Source organism: Prionailurus viverrinus, chromosome D2 (assembly GCF_022837055.1).
Source record: "Prionailurus viverrinus isolate Anna chromosome D2, UM_Priviv_1.0, whole genome shotgun sequence".
In the NCBI taxonomy this organism is placed as follows: Eukaryota; Metazoa; Chordata; class Mammalia; order Carnivora; family Felidae; genus Prionailurus; species Prionailurus viverrinus.
The window spans coordinates 85,505,282-85,520,381 of NC_062571.1; the positions used below are offsets into that span (position 1 = coordinate 85,505,282).

The 15,100-nt window shown below is 54.0% G+C and overlaps 2 protein-coding genes across 14 annotated transcripts in view; one reads left to right on the forward strand and one right to left on the reverse strand.

Moving 5' to 3' along the window:
* The window catches only part of MGMT (O-6-methylguanine-DNA methyltransferase), a 366,049-nt gene extending 359,645 nt beyond the window's left edge, over window positions 1-6,404 (forward strand). The window contains exons 9-11 of one of the 3 annotated variants that reach the window (XM_047825010.1): window positions 520-612; window positions 5,919-5,968; window positions 6,088-6,404. In XM_047825010.1, coding sequence (XP_047680966.1) covers window positions 520-612; window positions 5,919-5,968; window positions 6,088-6,137 — 193 coding nt within the window. In that variant the 3' untranslated portion in view covers window positions 6,138-6,404. Of the gene's footprint in view, window positions 1-519; window positions 613-5,918; window positions 5,969-6,087 lie in introns of those variants that run through there. The other 2 variants (XM_047825012.1, XM_047825011.1) reach the window with 2 other exon arrangements.
* A 1,913-nt stretch (window positions 6,405-8,317) lies between these two features.
* The window catches only part of EBF3 (EBF transcription factor 3), a 127,758-nt gene continuing 120,975 nt past the window's right edge, over window positions 8,318-15,100 (reverse strand). For 3 of the 11 annotated variants that reach the window (XM_047824998.1, XM_047824999.1, XM_047825008.1), the window contains 6 exons: window positions 14,370-14,435; window positions 13,512-13,689; window positions 12,339-12,527; window positions 11,701-11,898; window positions 10,594-10,706; window positions 8,318-9,532 (listed from right to left, as the gene is read on the reverse strand). In XM_047824998.1, the coding sequence (XP_047680954.1) occupies window positions 9,515-9,532; window positions 10,594-10,706; window positions 11,701-11,898; window positions 12,339-12,527; window positions 13,512-13,689; window positions 14,370-14,435 (762 nt within the window). In that variant the 3' untranslated portion in view covers window positions 8,318-9,514. Of the gene's footprint in view, window positions 9,533-10,593; window positions 10,815-11,700; window positions 11,899-12,338; window positions 12,528-13,511; window positions 13,690-14,369; window positions 14,436-15,100 lie in introns of those variants that run through there. The other 8 variants (XM_047825004.1, XM_047825002.1, XM_047825006.1 and 5 more) reach the window with 5 other exon arrangements.

A 15,100-nucleotide genomic window follows, 5' to 3' on the forward strand; every position in this document is an offset into this window, starting at 1 on the left:
AGAGGGCCTGGGTGTTCTCCTGACGTTGGTTTTAAGCAGCCCCTGGTCGCAGCCAAGGGGTCCTGCCTCAGGGTGCCCTGCCATCCTGACTGGCGCTCCTACACGTGTAACGGGGGGTCACTTGACATAGCACACGTATGTCCACTGCTCTCAGCTCAGCTTCCTGCATTGCGGTGGCACCTGTGTTACAGATCAGGTGGCCACACACATATGGATCTGTTTCCGGACTGTATTTCATGAAGTTGTTTGTCTCGTCTTGCCTTCATACCAAACGGTATTACTTACTATGGCCTAAGAGACCTTGTTTGGGTAGTGTTAGGGACTCTGAATACTTGTCTCCCCAGATCCATGTGTTGAAGCCCTCCTGCCCCCCCCCACCCCCAGCAGTGTGATGATATTTGGAGATGGACCTTTGGGAGGTGTTTAGGTTTAAATGAGATCATGGGGGTGAGCCCCCTGTGATGGGAGTCGTGCCCTATAGGAGCTGAAAGCCCTTCTTCTGTCTGTATGTGAGCACAGGGAGAAGGCAGCTGCCCACAAGCCAGGAAGAGGGCCCTCACCAACAACCACACCTGTCGGCACCTTGTTCTTAGACACGCAGCCTCCAGAACTGTGAGTGTTCAAGCTTCCCACTCCCTCCCCGTCGCCTTGGCTCCTCTTGGGTCATTTGCGTTCCTGCGTAAACTTCAGAATCAGCTTATCAGCTTCAAGTAAAGAGCCTACTGGAATTTGACATTGAGACTGAGTCTTTGGCCATTTTAGGGAGAATTGGCATCTTTGCAACACGTGATCTAACAATCCATGGATATGTTATGTGCCTCCACTGAGGAAGATTTTAGAAATTTCTCAACAGTTGTGTGGTTTCCTGGGCAGACATCTTGTACAACATTGGTAGCTTTCTTCTTGGGTATTTGGCATTTTTTATGGTAATATAAATGGTATTAGTTTTTAAAGTTCCGTTAACTGTGATGGTTGTAGAAATATGGTTGTTACGTTGACCTTGCATTCATCAGTCATGCTAAATTTCACTCATTGAATTTAATGCTTTTTAAGTTCTTTTGGATTTTCTTATGACGCTGATTTTAAAATAAGTTTTCTCCCTCATTTGGTCAGAAATTGTTTGGTTGCTAGCAGCAGAAATCCCTTCGAGGGAGTTCAAATAAAAGTGAGGTCAGAATCAGGCCCAGGGGATGCTGGGACAGCCAGGAGCAGGGAGTCCAGCCGGACTTTGTGGAAATCTCTCCCTTGGGCTCCACCTCCCTGCGAGCCTGTGGCACTGGGCCGCGCACCTCTGGGCACCCGTCCTCAACCCGGCCCTCTCTGATCGTCGACCAGCTTCTGGGTCTCTGACCACCTGTGGCATCAGTCTCATGGGGCTTTGCAACACGGTTGACCCCGGCACCTCCAGTGTGGTATGCACGCTTCCTCCCCCCACCTGCACCGACCGTGGGTCCCTCTAGAACTTTACTATTTTTTTCCAAATATATATTATTGTATAATATTATATATATTATACGTTTGCTTTCTTGCCTTCTCTTGATCTAGAAATTGGCAATTTTGAATTATGTTATGTGTACATTATTATCTGCCTGCTTCACCTTAATTTTATGCCATTAGTTTAGTTTACACCATTTCATTAAATATACTTTAACAGCGTGATCTTAATGGCTTAGTAGAATATATAATATTCATTATATGGCTATATCATAATTCAGTTAATGATTGTTATTTTTAGGTATTTGGGTCCTTCCTGGGTTTTTAAGTACATATTTACTGCAGCGGATAAGCTTGTGCTTAAAGTCTTGCCTCATCTCTGATTATTTCCTTCAAATTGATTCCTACCAGTGGAATTAGTGTGTCAAAGGATATAACATTGTTAAGTCTCTTGATATAACGTCGAATTGATTTCTAGAGGGTTGTACCCACTCACTCCTCTATCGACAACTCTGAGAATGCCCATTTCTCCACCAGTAGGATTGAGATCAGCTTGTAAGTAAAATCCTTTCTAATTTAATAGATGAAAAAAAATTCTTCTCATTATTTTGATGTGCATTTTTTGAGTCAGGTTGACTATATTTTCCTAAGCTTATCATCACTTGTGTTGTTCCCTTGTGAACCAACTGTGAATTTCGCCTGTTTTTCTTCAGGGTATCTAGTCTTATTGATTTGCAGAAGCTCATTGTATATTGAGATGTAAACCCTTTGTTGTAATTGTTGCAAGTTTCTCTCTGTCTCTACTGGTGGCCCCGGGCCCGCACCAGCCTCGGCTCTGCTGGCCCATAGTACCAGTGCAGGGCTCGGTGTCTCGTGGATGGAAACACAAGTTTCCGGCTTCATCAGAGCTAGTGAGTCGCACCCCACTGTCAGGGTCTGAGTGAGGGTCTGTCCACGGTCCCAGTATCAGCACAGCAGTGGGCGTGGTCTGACGGGGAGGGGGCAGGGGATGCCCATGCTCCCCTCTGACATTCATTTCTTTTCTGGCCAACACCTCCGACTTCGTGGTGGCTCATTCGGACCCAGCTAGCCAAACCATTAGGGACCGTCTTTCCCTCTGCTTCCTCATCCTGCTCCTCAGTTGCCCATAACAGAAGCTTTTGCTAAGCCCAGGCTGGGGTGGGGGAGTTGGCCGAGGACTCGAGTCTTACAGCCCAGTCCTCTGGCCCTGCCTCCTGGGGGCCTGCCTCAGTGACCCTTCCTGTCCCCCTCCTGTCCCTGCACCACGTGAATGACTCCTGCACTCAGCCCCTCTGCCCCTGGTTACACCGCAGATGCCGTGTGGACCCCAGGGGCACCCAGTGTGCACAGAGACATCTGAGCCTCAGGGGACAGGGGCCAGACAGGCCGCTTCCCAGCTTCTGGCCTGGTTGGGTCAAGCCCTGGGTGCAGCACATGTCCTTCCCAAGGTTGGAACTCCCCAGGGGGCACAGCGGCTCTCTTCCCTCCAGATGGTCAGTGTCTCTCTCGCTTTCTGCCCCCACTCCCTCCCTGCAGGTGTCGGCAACCTCAGTTAGTGGAAAGAGCAGGGTTTGGAGACTAGAAACTTCTTTAGACTCTGGCCCTGGTCCTTCTAGCGCTGTGACTTCAGGCTGGTCATGTCACCTCTCGAGACCACAGTTTTGTCACCTAAGAGGAGGAACTGGCCCCATGGGATTGCTAAAATGACCTACAAACCCCCAGGTCCAGCAGGTGTTGGGGGGGGGGGTGGGCGGTGGCCAAAATGACCTACAAACCCCCCCAGGTCCAGCAGGTGTTGGGGGGGCGGTGGCTAAAATGACCTACAAACCCCCCAGGTCCAGCAGGTGTTGGGGACGGTGGCCAAAATGACCTACAAACCCCCCAGGTCCAGCAGGTGTTGGGGGGGCGGTGGCCAAAATGACCTACAAACCCCCCAGGTCCAGCAGGTGTTGGGGGGGGCGGTGGCCAAAATGACCTACAAACCCCTCAGGTCCAGCAGGTGTTGGGGGGGGCGGTGGCCAAAATGACCTACAAACCCCTCAGGTCCAGCAGGTGTTGGGGGGGGCGGTGGCCAAAATGACCTACAAACCCCCCACCAGGTCCAGCAGGTGTTGGGGGGGCGGTGGTCAAAAATGACCTACAACCCCCTCCCAGGTCCAGCAGGTGTTGGGGGGGCGGTGGCTAAAATGACCTACAAACCCCGAGGTTCAGGAGGTGTTGGGGGGGCGGTGGCCAAAATGACCTACAAACCCCCCCCAGGTCCAGCAGGTGTTGGGGGGGACGGTGGCCAAAATGACCTACAAACCCCCCAGGTCCAGCAGGTGTTGGGGGCGGTGGCCAAAATGACCTACAAACCCCCCAGGTCCAGCAGGTGTTGGGGGGGGCGGTGGCCAAAATGACCTACAAACCCCCCACCAGGTCCAGCAGGTGTTGGGGGGGCGGTGGTCAAAAATGACCTACAAACCCCGAGGTCTAGCAGATGTTGGGGGGGCGGTGGCCAAAATGACCTACAAACCCCCCCCCCCAGGTCCAGCAGGTGTTGTGGGGGGGACGGTGCTTGTGTGCTGTCCAGAACTGTGTGGCATACTCAACTCACTTCAGAGATTACATTTTAAAAGGGTATCTCCAAGGAATCTTGAGTCAGGAATGATGTTCACTTTCCTCCTGAAGTTGTGCCTACCCTGACCTTGCCCTGGGCCGGGCCTGGTGCCCAGCGTAGGATGAGAGGTTGAGGAGGGCACGGCTGTGTCTTGTCCTCAGGAACCTCGAAGTCCACCCAGCGTATGATGGGAGAGCCCCTGGGAGGCCAGCAGCAGGTGGCCTTGGGTAGCTCCCAGGTTGGGGGGCACACGGGGCAGGCCTCCCTCAACTGGCCTGAGAGAAAGGGGAGACCTCGCCCTGGAGCGAGCATTTGGGCTCAGAACGGATGGCTGAGTAGGAATTAGCCAGGTATCACTGTGGCCCCAGATCACCAGCTGTTGGTGGCTAAGGCCTGCACACTCCCTGGGGCGCCGTGCAGGTGTGGCCCAGAGCCGGTTCGGGACGTGGGTGGGTACGAACCAAAACTTCCTACGCTGCCAAGAGAAAGTGTCTCCTGGGCCATGAGTGGCTCACGAGTGCCGACCTAGAAATCACTGTGAGTCCCCAGGTTAAGCCACGGCTGGCTTCCGAGTTCAGCGGTGCCGGCTCCTGTCGGGGGTTCCCTTCGCCAGACCTGGGCGGGGGCAGAGTCAGAACGGCGTGAGTCTGCTCCCGTCTGTCCCCGGGCCAGGGGCTGGGAGCTGTGTGCACACTGGCTCCCAGCGCCGGACTGGCAACTTGCTCTCTGTGAAACTGGGAAATGACAAATGACCAAAAAATCAATTTGTAATCTGATTGGAGGTTTCTGATTTCCTCTGATGAGTTTAAATTTCATTAAAAGCAACCTTATTCCAACATAAAAGGAATCCTTGAAGGGTAAAACAGGGGATTGTCTCACCGAGCATAAAGCCTCCCGACTCTTTTGTGTGATGTATTCATCGCATTAATTGTGAGGGCCAACCTGCCGTGTCTGTTAGAAGCTGTGCTGTTATCAGGGCCCGGGATCGGCCGGGCGCGCTCGGAGCACAAGGACTCACATTCAAAACTCGCTCTTTGGCGTATTGGCACTTGAGTTATCAACAACTCCTCTTATCTGCTGGGAGGGGGCTCGCGGCTCGGGGGGACAGAAGCCGCTACAAATCGCCACCCCAGCCGCCCCTCTGCATTCTCCTAATTGTATGTATTCTCTGGAAAAAAATGATCATCACGGCCTCTTGTCTTGATGAGAAATTGACATTTTCGGAGGACTTCTCTGGACGCTCCGAGCGAGGAGATAAGGCTGAGTTGTTTTAAAGGAGAGTGGCCCGTCTTTCCTTTCAGGGGCCCTCTCTATTGCTCTCAGTGACCCACTTGATGAGTATGGATTTCGCGAGGCCTTTTTCAGCATTTGAACTATAAAAGGTTCAGAATGACACCACCCCTTATAGACAAAAGATAACCTTGCCCTTTGAATATATTGATTCTTTATTAACTAGGCTGTTTAATGCAATGAAATGAGGCATTAGACGGAAGCCCATTTCAAGTGCTTTGAATAATCTTTAAAAGCTTGAAAGACCTTAAAAGGCGGCCTGACAATAATTGGCATACATCTGGAGAGAATGCGGTTCCTGCTTCTGATTCGAAACACAAACATGAAACAATTTCTCCCCAGGTTGTAGGGCCTGGGGAGCCGGCCCTGGGGAGGCGGCCCTCCCCACCCCCCCCCCCCACCCCCCGCTGCCCAGGCTGGCACTTCTGGCACCCACTCAGAATGAGGGAGGAGGGGACTCTGGTCCCCAGCCCCACCCCCAGCACCTTGGGAAGGAGCCCAGGGGGAGGCGGGAGGGGGGGCGGCCTGCAGCCTTGTGCCCCCTGAGCCTCCTTTTCTTTGCTGTCTCTTTAAGGCTGAAACAAGAATGCAGTCAAAGGAACCTGTCAGTGACAGGAGAGAAAGGTATTCACAAGTTTCTTTATGTTTTGAATAATTGTTTCCTGTTTTGCTCAGCAGAACAAGTAATTAAGATGACATTTGTGAGTACTAATTTGGATCACACTTGTGTGTATGTGTTACAGAGCTGCAAGCCAAAACATGCAAAACCAGCCTTTCATTGAGGAGAAAATGAAAAATACAGAATGAAATGAAGGGGAGTTTCAAGAACTTGCAGGAGCCGAGCTTCCGTGCAAATGAGAAGCCCGGGGCAGATGGCGCCCTCATTATCCTTGTTATCGTCGGTGCCCATGCTGGTGGATGCAGACCGGCCACAGTGCAGAGGGTCCGCTTTCCCGCTGCCGTGGACCCGGAACCGCTTGGTGGCATCCCAGGTGGGACCTCGGCCGGCACAGCCATCTGGTGCCCTGGTGCCTGCCCGCCCGTCCAGAGCCCACAGCCGGTTCTCGCCCCGGCGGGGCACGGTGGTGGGGGTGGAGGGAGGGGGTGTGTACCCGAGCTCTCGCCCTCTACCTGCCCGCGCCCTCCAGTTCCAAAGCAGAGGCGGGGGAGGGGGTCCGGGGGGGGGGGGGGGTGCAGTCTCGAGGTTGGTTATATGCCACGGTGCCTGACACAGGGTCACGTACAGACATCTGAGTGCAACATACGTACAGACGGCCCCTCCGGGGACCGGAGCCCTAAGAATTTCTCTGTGCAGGTTACAAGAGTGGTTTAAGGACTGATAACTTTGTAGAAGGTGGTTCTACGAATCACTTTTATCTCAGCGGAGACACAGCCCTGGGGCCCAGGTGTCGAAGGAACACCCACCCCACCCCCACCCCGGTCTGTATCTGCATGCGCTGTGCCACTCATTTTAATCAAAACAGATAAAATTACCCAAAGTGAAATTCACAGACAAGAAATACTTTAATTAAATATTGTGTAAAATGAACATTTTTATACAGTTAAATATCTGAAAAAATGTACAGATAAAACAATCTTATTGTAGGGTCTTTAACAGTAAAATCTACCATTTAGTGAAGCGCTCAATTTTGAGACCATGAAGCGATGAGGGGCATTGACTAATCTAAAACACAAACCGAGTGCAGGGATGAGGAAACTTGCAAACGTTCTTAACATGTACACGTGAGCTTGTTTTTAGATCAAACCCTTACTTATACAAAATAAAACGGAGGCAATTTAGTTCCAAAGTGACTTCTCAGGCTTTTCCACGTAGCTAAGCCTTAGCCATTGGAGGGCCGGGCCGTGATGACCCGCTGACCACCGGGGACATTCTGCTCGTTTAGTCCCTCGAATGAGCACTTTCCTAAGTTGTGCATGGTTTTGTGTGTGTGTGTGTGTGTGTGTGTTTTGTCAAAGTTTTTTAAAGTCCTTCCTTTTGGTCTTAAATCTGATTTCTGCTGCAGTTTGCAAAACAGTTGCTGTGCTGTGTGAAGCATTTAATGCAAAGGGAAAAGAACCCTCTGGTGTCACTGCGGGTTTGGCACGAAGAGGCACAGGATCTGAAGGAGGTCATTTCGGTTTAAAAAGGACAGACAGGTCTGACCACAAAATACACATATATATTATATATATTATGTATAATATATATAATATATATATATAATTTAAAAAAAAACAGTTTAAAAACCAGCGGTGATTTTGGTCCCCCCACCCCACCCCCCAAAACCTGATTCCTAGGTGGGCCTGGGAGGGCACAGAACACAGCAGAATCAGACGCGGGAAGGAGCGACACATCGCAACAGGTTTGTGCTTTTGTGTGTGTGTGTGTGTGTGTGTGTGTGTAGACACCCTAATCTCCAAATGAAATCGTAACAGTTGTGTTGTAAGCCTGTGATAAAATAGCACAAAGGTTCTTTAAAGAAGTCCACTTTTAAGGCATCAGAGAAGTTAATGTGGCAAACATTTTAATTAAAACATCAGAAGTAAATTTTATTTTAAACTTTAGGCCTCTGAATTTTTCCAGTAAACACAGTTCAGCTATGTGGCAAAGTCGTGGGTGGCAGCTAAAATGACTTTTTACATTCTACAGAAAAATAAGGACACAGCCCCAAACGGTGTCCCCTCTTCACGGCTGTTCCACATGCACGAAATCTACTAGGATTTTCACAGCCGAGTGGCACCGTTTTTGTGTTGACTATACAACAACCTTTGTTTTCAAAAGTATTTGTTCAGATAACTTAAAAATAATATAAAAATAAACAATGAATTTGACTTTTCCTCAAAATAAAAAAGAAGAAAGAAAAAAAAAGGATGGGAAGTCTAAACAAAAGCAAATCTTTGAAGTACAAATGAAACTCCAGGACACCGGTTCACTTTAACAAAGCAGATCAGAGAGACAGCTCTTGGCTTAACGGTGTTCCCAACACCGGGCCATGATCAAAAACCGATACAGGAAAAAGAAAACGGCGGTAAAAGCAATGTACAAAATCTCAAAGATAAATACAATATTTATAATCGATATGTTACAAAAGAAAGTCCCTTAGCAACTGTAAGTGTTCATGGAAAAGTGTTGAATGGAGACCATTTTATTCCTTATGAGACACATAAGGAAGAAAACGTGTTTTTTCTAAATATTTAAGTGGATCTGAAAAAAATTCAAGACAAGTGTATAAATATTTAGCTACAACTTTGGCAAAATCACAAAAGTCTACAATTTTATAACCACATACAAAACACATTAGGGAAGAAGGAGCTAGAAGTCAAAAGGACAACTTCTGGTACAAGAAACATGGACCTCACAGTAGCCTAAGAATGCAATAGTATACAGTGCTAGCAAAAGTTGAAAAAATGTTGCAGATCACACTTGCTTAACAGGAAGTTCTAGCGGTGGGAGAAGATTTCAACCAACAGACAGTAGCATTTTTTTTTTTCTGTCAGTGTGCTTGTTGAAGGCAAGAGAATTCAATATCAAAGTTACAATTTCTAACTACAATAAGTTACAAAGTTTCATTTCATTAAGATGAAGGTAAGCAATGATAAACCCTCCCTCCCTCCCTGCCACCCGAATTCAAGTCCTCCTTCCTTCCAGTTCGATGGCTCACGCCTCCTTGGCCCCCTTTTTTTTTTTTCACCACAAAAAAATATTTCACATTATAGAGATACACAACCATTGTGAATCTAAGTATGAGCACAGAAAAATGGTTGGAGGCATTTTTCATCAGTGTTTCATGATAATCAAAATGGTGCATTCACAAAGTTTCTCCCAACACATAGCAAGTACTAGACATAGCCAAGACGGAGTCAGAAACTTTATACAAAATAGGCGTCACTTTGTTTTCCTTAGTCTTCAGATCTGAGAAATGTGAAAATATGAGAAAAGTTCAGTCAATAAAATGGAATTGTTCATGAAGAAGTAGGCTGTTTGCATGTTGATTCTTAATAGTTTAAATAAAATCTTTAAACAAAGTCTTTTGTAGCGTCTCCGCTGCTGCTGACAGCTTGAAGATCACGGTCTCCAGCAGCAGGCCCTCTACGCTAAACGTGTCCCCTGAAGTCCGTCGTGGTGCCGGGTGCTGTGGAGGGGGGAGCGAGCCCCTCACATCGGCGGGACTACCAGCCCAGACATAGCTGAAAGAGAGAGGCGGCAGGTTACTCTTGCGGCCGGGCGGCCTTCGCCGTGGGTTCACGTGCCTTCCGTTAACCAGGCTCGGTTAAGGTGCTTGGGGGGGGGGGGGGGGGCGGGGGGAGCATCTACTTCACGGGACCGGGGTACGTGTGGGGACAAACCCCCCCCACGACCTTCCACGCTGCAGCCCCTCCTCAAAGACTCCCTGGGGGGGGTGGGGGGGGTGGGGGAAGGGCTGCCGCCTCCCCCGCGTCTCAGTGGCTCGTTTACAGCAGACGGAGGCCCCGGACTCCCCAGAGGCCACCTCTGTCGACAGATGTGAACCAAGCCGGTCACTTCTGTGACGCCAGCCAGGGCTGGCCTGCAGGCCCGGTGGGACCCAGGCGCTGGGCTCGCTCCCTCTGTGAAAACCGGAGGGGCCTGGACTTCCCCTCTGCCTTGAGCCCTTGCCTCTGACCACCTGCTGATTGGTCCATATCGTAATGGTGAGTCTCAGGCTCTCCAAGAGCAAAGCCGCTCACAGCCCAGCTGCCCTGCGATCTCAAGGCCGAGGCCCCGAAGAGACCCAAGTCACAGCCCCACCTCAGGGGGGCTCTTTTTCTCCTCCTCTACGAGTAAGAAACTTGGTGCTAAAAGGCCAAGCGCGGCTGACGCCTTCCAGTGAACTCCTGGCACGAATAGAATTTAAAATCTTTTAACTTTAGCGTTGTTTAATTTTTGTCAGAATGATCACTCTCGTTAATTTACGTATAACGTATCGATACATTCGTTCACGTGGTGATGTGAGCTTCAATTTCCCAGTTCATCAATTTGCACAGCATTCATTCCTCTCCGACTCACCGTTACAACATTATGGTTCGGCAGGCCCATGTGCACACCCCGCGTGGGTGTGCCGTCCTCCCGTGGGCCTCCGCACCGTGTGGACGGTGGACGGGCCGTGGCCCCCGGCCACCTGCCTCTCAAGCAGCTCTGGGCCGCGGGCCGGTCGGCGGCGCACGGGGCCTGGGCGTCCCTCTCATACGACTAAGATGTTGGGAACACAATTATTTCAAATCACGGATACCTTTCCAGTTCCTTTTTTGAGCATTAGTTCATCAAAGTGAAATATGCCACCGACTTCACAAAAGGGCCAGTTTGTCTTCTCCACGGTAGCGTCCTCAGCACCCAGCAGAGAGCCTGGCACATAGTAGGCGCTCAGTAAATACTGGTTGAATGGATTCATTTTTTTAAAGGAGTAACTGGATTTGACTTTTCACCGGGAGGAGCATATACCAAAGGTGGTGTCTGAAAGAGGCCAGACGACGGCCACTTAATTCAGTGCCTGTGGCCCCAGTGAGTCACAAAGAGCCACGTGGTAAGATCACGAGGCCTAGGGGCACTCACGTGGCCCACCCGCCGCACACCTCACAGGCCACCGTGCGGCCTATGCTGCCCGGAGGGACCCAGCCCTGGGCAGGCACTGGGTGCCTGCTCCACGTGGCCCCGGCCGTGGGCAGCTGCGTCCACGGGATGCCTCCCCCTGCCCCCGGGACCAGCCCTTCTCCCTCCTGAGCGTGTGAGAGGCATCGCCTAGAGAATCCAACTCCCCCCACCCCCCACCCCGGTGGTCACGCATGCACGGCCCCGATCTCGGTGCACCCCTTTCCGAGGACCGCACGGCCCGCTGGCCCCAGGTCTGCCGCGCCAGGCTGAGAAGGCAGGCTGGGACTCGGGACGCAGCGAGCGTGCTGGCTCTGAGCCGGGCCCCGCGGGTGACCGCGGGCCCCGCCGTCCCCATCCTGAGGCCATCACGCCGCCCGTGGGCCAGGGGGCCGCAAGCCCAGGCGCCACAGGCGGGGCGCACCCTGCTCTCACTTGGCGGGCGCCAGCCGTGAAGGCCCGTTTGCCGCGTGGACGTCCACCACGACCCCCAAGCGGTTCCCCTTTCCTGAGGGCAGGGGCGGCTTTACCACGAGGACACCGTGGGTTAGGTTGGAAGCAGGAGGGAACGGTTTTCTTCCGCCAGGGTCTGTTACGGGTGGGGGTGCGCGAGCGGGTGTCGCTTCTGCGGAGACCGGGAGGGGCACGCGGCATCGCGGCCACCAGAGGAGAGCATGCCTGGGGGCGGGGGGGACGGGGCAGGGCGGGGGGGGGGGGGGGCCGGAGGAAGGGCCGGGGCGCCGCCCCTCACCTTGGAGTCCGTTCCCGTTGGCGCTGGTGCAGGAGGGAGGAGGAGAAGCTTGGGGCCGGACCACGGGCGCGAAGGCGCTCTTTTGTTTCACTGCAGAGATGACATTGGCAGGTGAGAATGAGAAAATGCCGTGGGTACCGCTACAGTTTGAAGGGAGGGTGACCGAAGAGGCTGCCACGGTGGGGCTGGACGGCACTACTGTAACAAAGCAAACAGGGTCAGGACGCACGGCGCCGGCACGGCAACACCACGCAGGGAGGGGGCTGGCGGGGCCTCGCCCGGGACGCCGCGGCCAGCGGGGCAGGGGCGACCCGCTGCCGGCTCGGCCGCTCTCTGGATGCCAGGCGAACTCTTGGGGGGGGGGGGGGCGGGGGGGGCGGGGCGGGGGGGCGCGGGGCTGTGGCTTCCCGCCGGGCGGCCCCCATTTCGCTTCCGATTTGGCTCGGGTTCCCGGGGCGGCCTCGCGGGGCCCCACCGTCGGCCAGTGGCCAATGTGCCGCCGCCACGTGGACCCCCAGCCTCCAGAGCCACCCTCCCTTTTGGTCCAGCAGCTCACATCCCAGAACAGCCAAGCAATATGCACACATTCGACGTGGTAGGTGAACATGAATCCGTGTGACGACAAAACAGACACTTACTGCCGTAGGGAGAGTTAGCGGAGGAGCCATTAAGAAATCCAGGCGAGCCCGGGACCCCTAGATTGGCCATGGCGCCACTTCCATATCCATTCATGCTAGTGCTGACTGTGTTGTAATTGGACTGCTGGGGAGTACTGCTGGGGACGTAGCCTCGCGGGGACACGCTGCTTGTATTGCGACTGTAGCCGACTGTTGAAACCCCCCCCCCCGGCCAAAAATAACGTTATTATCAGGCAGAGACACTCGGGGGGGGTCTCCCCGCGAATCCGTACCACATATTCAACACCGTCAATCGACCTCACGCTCTACGCCAGCCCCAGCGCCTCGCGCCAGCTCGGACGACCTCGCGGCGCCAACCCTGCTCCGGCGCCTGCTCGCCGGGCCCCGCTCCGGGTCTCTGTTGGCTTCGACAGCCAGCCGAGCGCGCTTCGATCTAACCGTCAGCGGCTTCCAGGATTCTCTTTAGAAGCAATTACCGACAGCCTGGATTCGCGGGCTGTCCCCCCACACTACGTGAACTTTCAGCCTCCGCAGACCTTCAAATGCCATGGCTGACAGCGAGAGCTTGTTTGTGGCCGCAACTCCCCGGGAAGGGCTGTTTTGGGGTCTTCGTTCTTACGGTTACCATTTCTGCGCGTGTGGGGGAGGGGTGGGGAGCGGCAGCCTCGCTCCCGCCGCGGGGGAGCGGGCGGACGGCAGGAGAGGGGTTTTCTGAGACTGCTGCCTGCACGGATTTTAAAGAGGAGAACTAAACGAGGCACTCAGAACCGGCTCACGCGACAAGGTCCTGCGGCCCGCGGCGGCCGGGCCACCGCGTGATGGGGGAAGGTGCGCTGCGGGCGGGCAGGGGGGGGGGCTGGGGGGGCAGGGAGCTTCTGTCCCCTCGCTGGTTCCGGGCCCCACCCGTGCAGCATATCCGAGAAGGGTCCCCTCCGCCTTACTATGCCACAGCTGCCCGTGGCTGCTCCCAGCCTCTCAAGGAAACGTCTAGCAAAGACCGGGCAGCTGAGTGGCAGGAGGTACAGTTGCAGTAGTTAGCTCTGGGCTCTGGGCGCTCCGTGGCGCGAGGACCTCGCCGCAGAGAACGGAGCGCGGCAGGCCTTCCCGTCGCACCCAGGGCGTGGGCAGCTGGCTGTGTCTGGGCAAGGGGCCCACCCTTGCTCGGCCGCGTACCTTGGTCATTGGCTTGTGACGTCTCCGAGACGTTAACGGCTAGCTGGCTGCTGAAGGAGTTCACGCCCATCATGCCCGTGTGCGCGGGAGTGTTGCCCAGGGTGGGGATCTGGTTGTGATTGCGGGGGACGCTGTAAAGCGCCTCGGCGATGTCCGCTGCCCGCTTCAGGATGATCTCCTAGGGCAGGAGGGGAAGTGCGCGTTCTGCCCCAAGCTCCCGGGTCGCGCTGGGGAGCACCGGCCCCCCCCATTGCCCCCCCCCTTGCCCCCCCCTCCCTGGCCCCGCCAAGGCCAAATAACCATGACAAAAGTTCTTTTGTAGTTACAACCTCCCTTAGGAAAATAATCTAACGGTGCTTCTGAGAGGGCACGTCTGCTCTGTTCTGCACCCACAGCCCAGGGGCCCCCGAAGGTGTGCACAGAAGCTGGGGAGGCGTGGAAGGCACCGGACCCGGAGTCAGAGGAGCCTCTCGAATACCCTCACGTCTGCTCCCCGGAGACCTCCGGAGCAGACCTCCAGCGGGACGAAGGTGGGCCGTGGGTGCCCATCCTTCCCTCCCAGGCCGGCAGCACCAGCCGTCCACCTACCACCGGATCCCCCGGATGGATTTCGAGGTGGCTGTTCCCTGTGACAAGGCCTGCTGCTCCGGCTCCCTGACACTGACGTGTGACTTCCTACTCACATACCCGGGGTGAGGGTGAAAACAGGAAGGCGAACCTTTCTCCCACCAGACTGAGTGGTCGTGAACGGGTGCGTGTGCGCCCAGAAAACCCGCGGTGGACCCGGGCCAGCCGGCCCCTCCGAGGACACGGTCAGCCTGGGGAGGGGGCAGGCACGTCAGGCTGCCATCTGCCTACCTGGTTGTTGTGGGGCATCCCGTATAAGGCTTCCACAAGATCCGCCGCCCTCTTGAGTAATACTTCCTGAAGGAGAAGCAAAAGGGGCAGTGATGTGACCGGAGGAAGCTGAGTACTGCTCTTCGGAGAAAGAGCTACATGCAGATTCACAGTTCCACCTGCCGGGAGAAGAGGCCCCTTCCCCCCCCCCCCCTCCGCCGTCCTGACCCTGTGGGGAGGGAAGGGGGGGGGGGGTCTGTGGTTCCCGGATCATCCGGCCCGAGTGAAACAACCCCCCCCCCCCCCCCCCCGCCGGTCTGCACCGAGGCTCCTCCGTGCGGACAGGCCGGTGGGAGGGCTGGCGTGAGCGGGCCAGTCCGTGCCTGAGGTTTAATGACGGAGTCTTATGGGTATTAAACACACACACACATGGCGGAGACGTGAAAAACCCAGGCACCACATTTGCCTGTTAATTCCTAGCACTTTAGCGGTGAAGAACAATAAGTAATTTTCCATATCTTAATTAAACTGGCAGAGTCCTTAAAGACAACATCTCACCCCTAATTCACGCCCCAAATTTGCAAGTGAGTTCAGGGCTTATTCCTCTTTATTTTGAACAATAAAGTGAATTAACTTGGGTTAATCTAGTTCTTTCATAATGACATTAAGAAATTTTTCAATTAACCTCTTTGACTGCACGTTGTAAAGGACTTCATAAATGCCTTCACATTCGGAGAGTGTGTGCTGCGCCC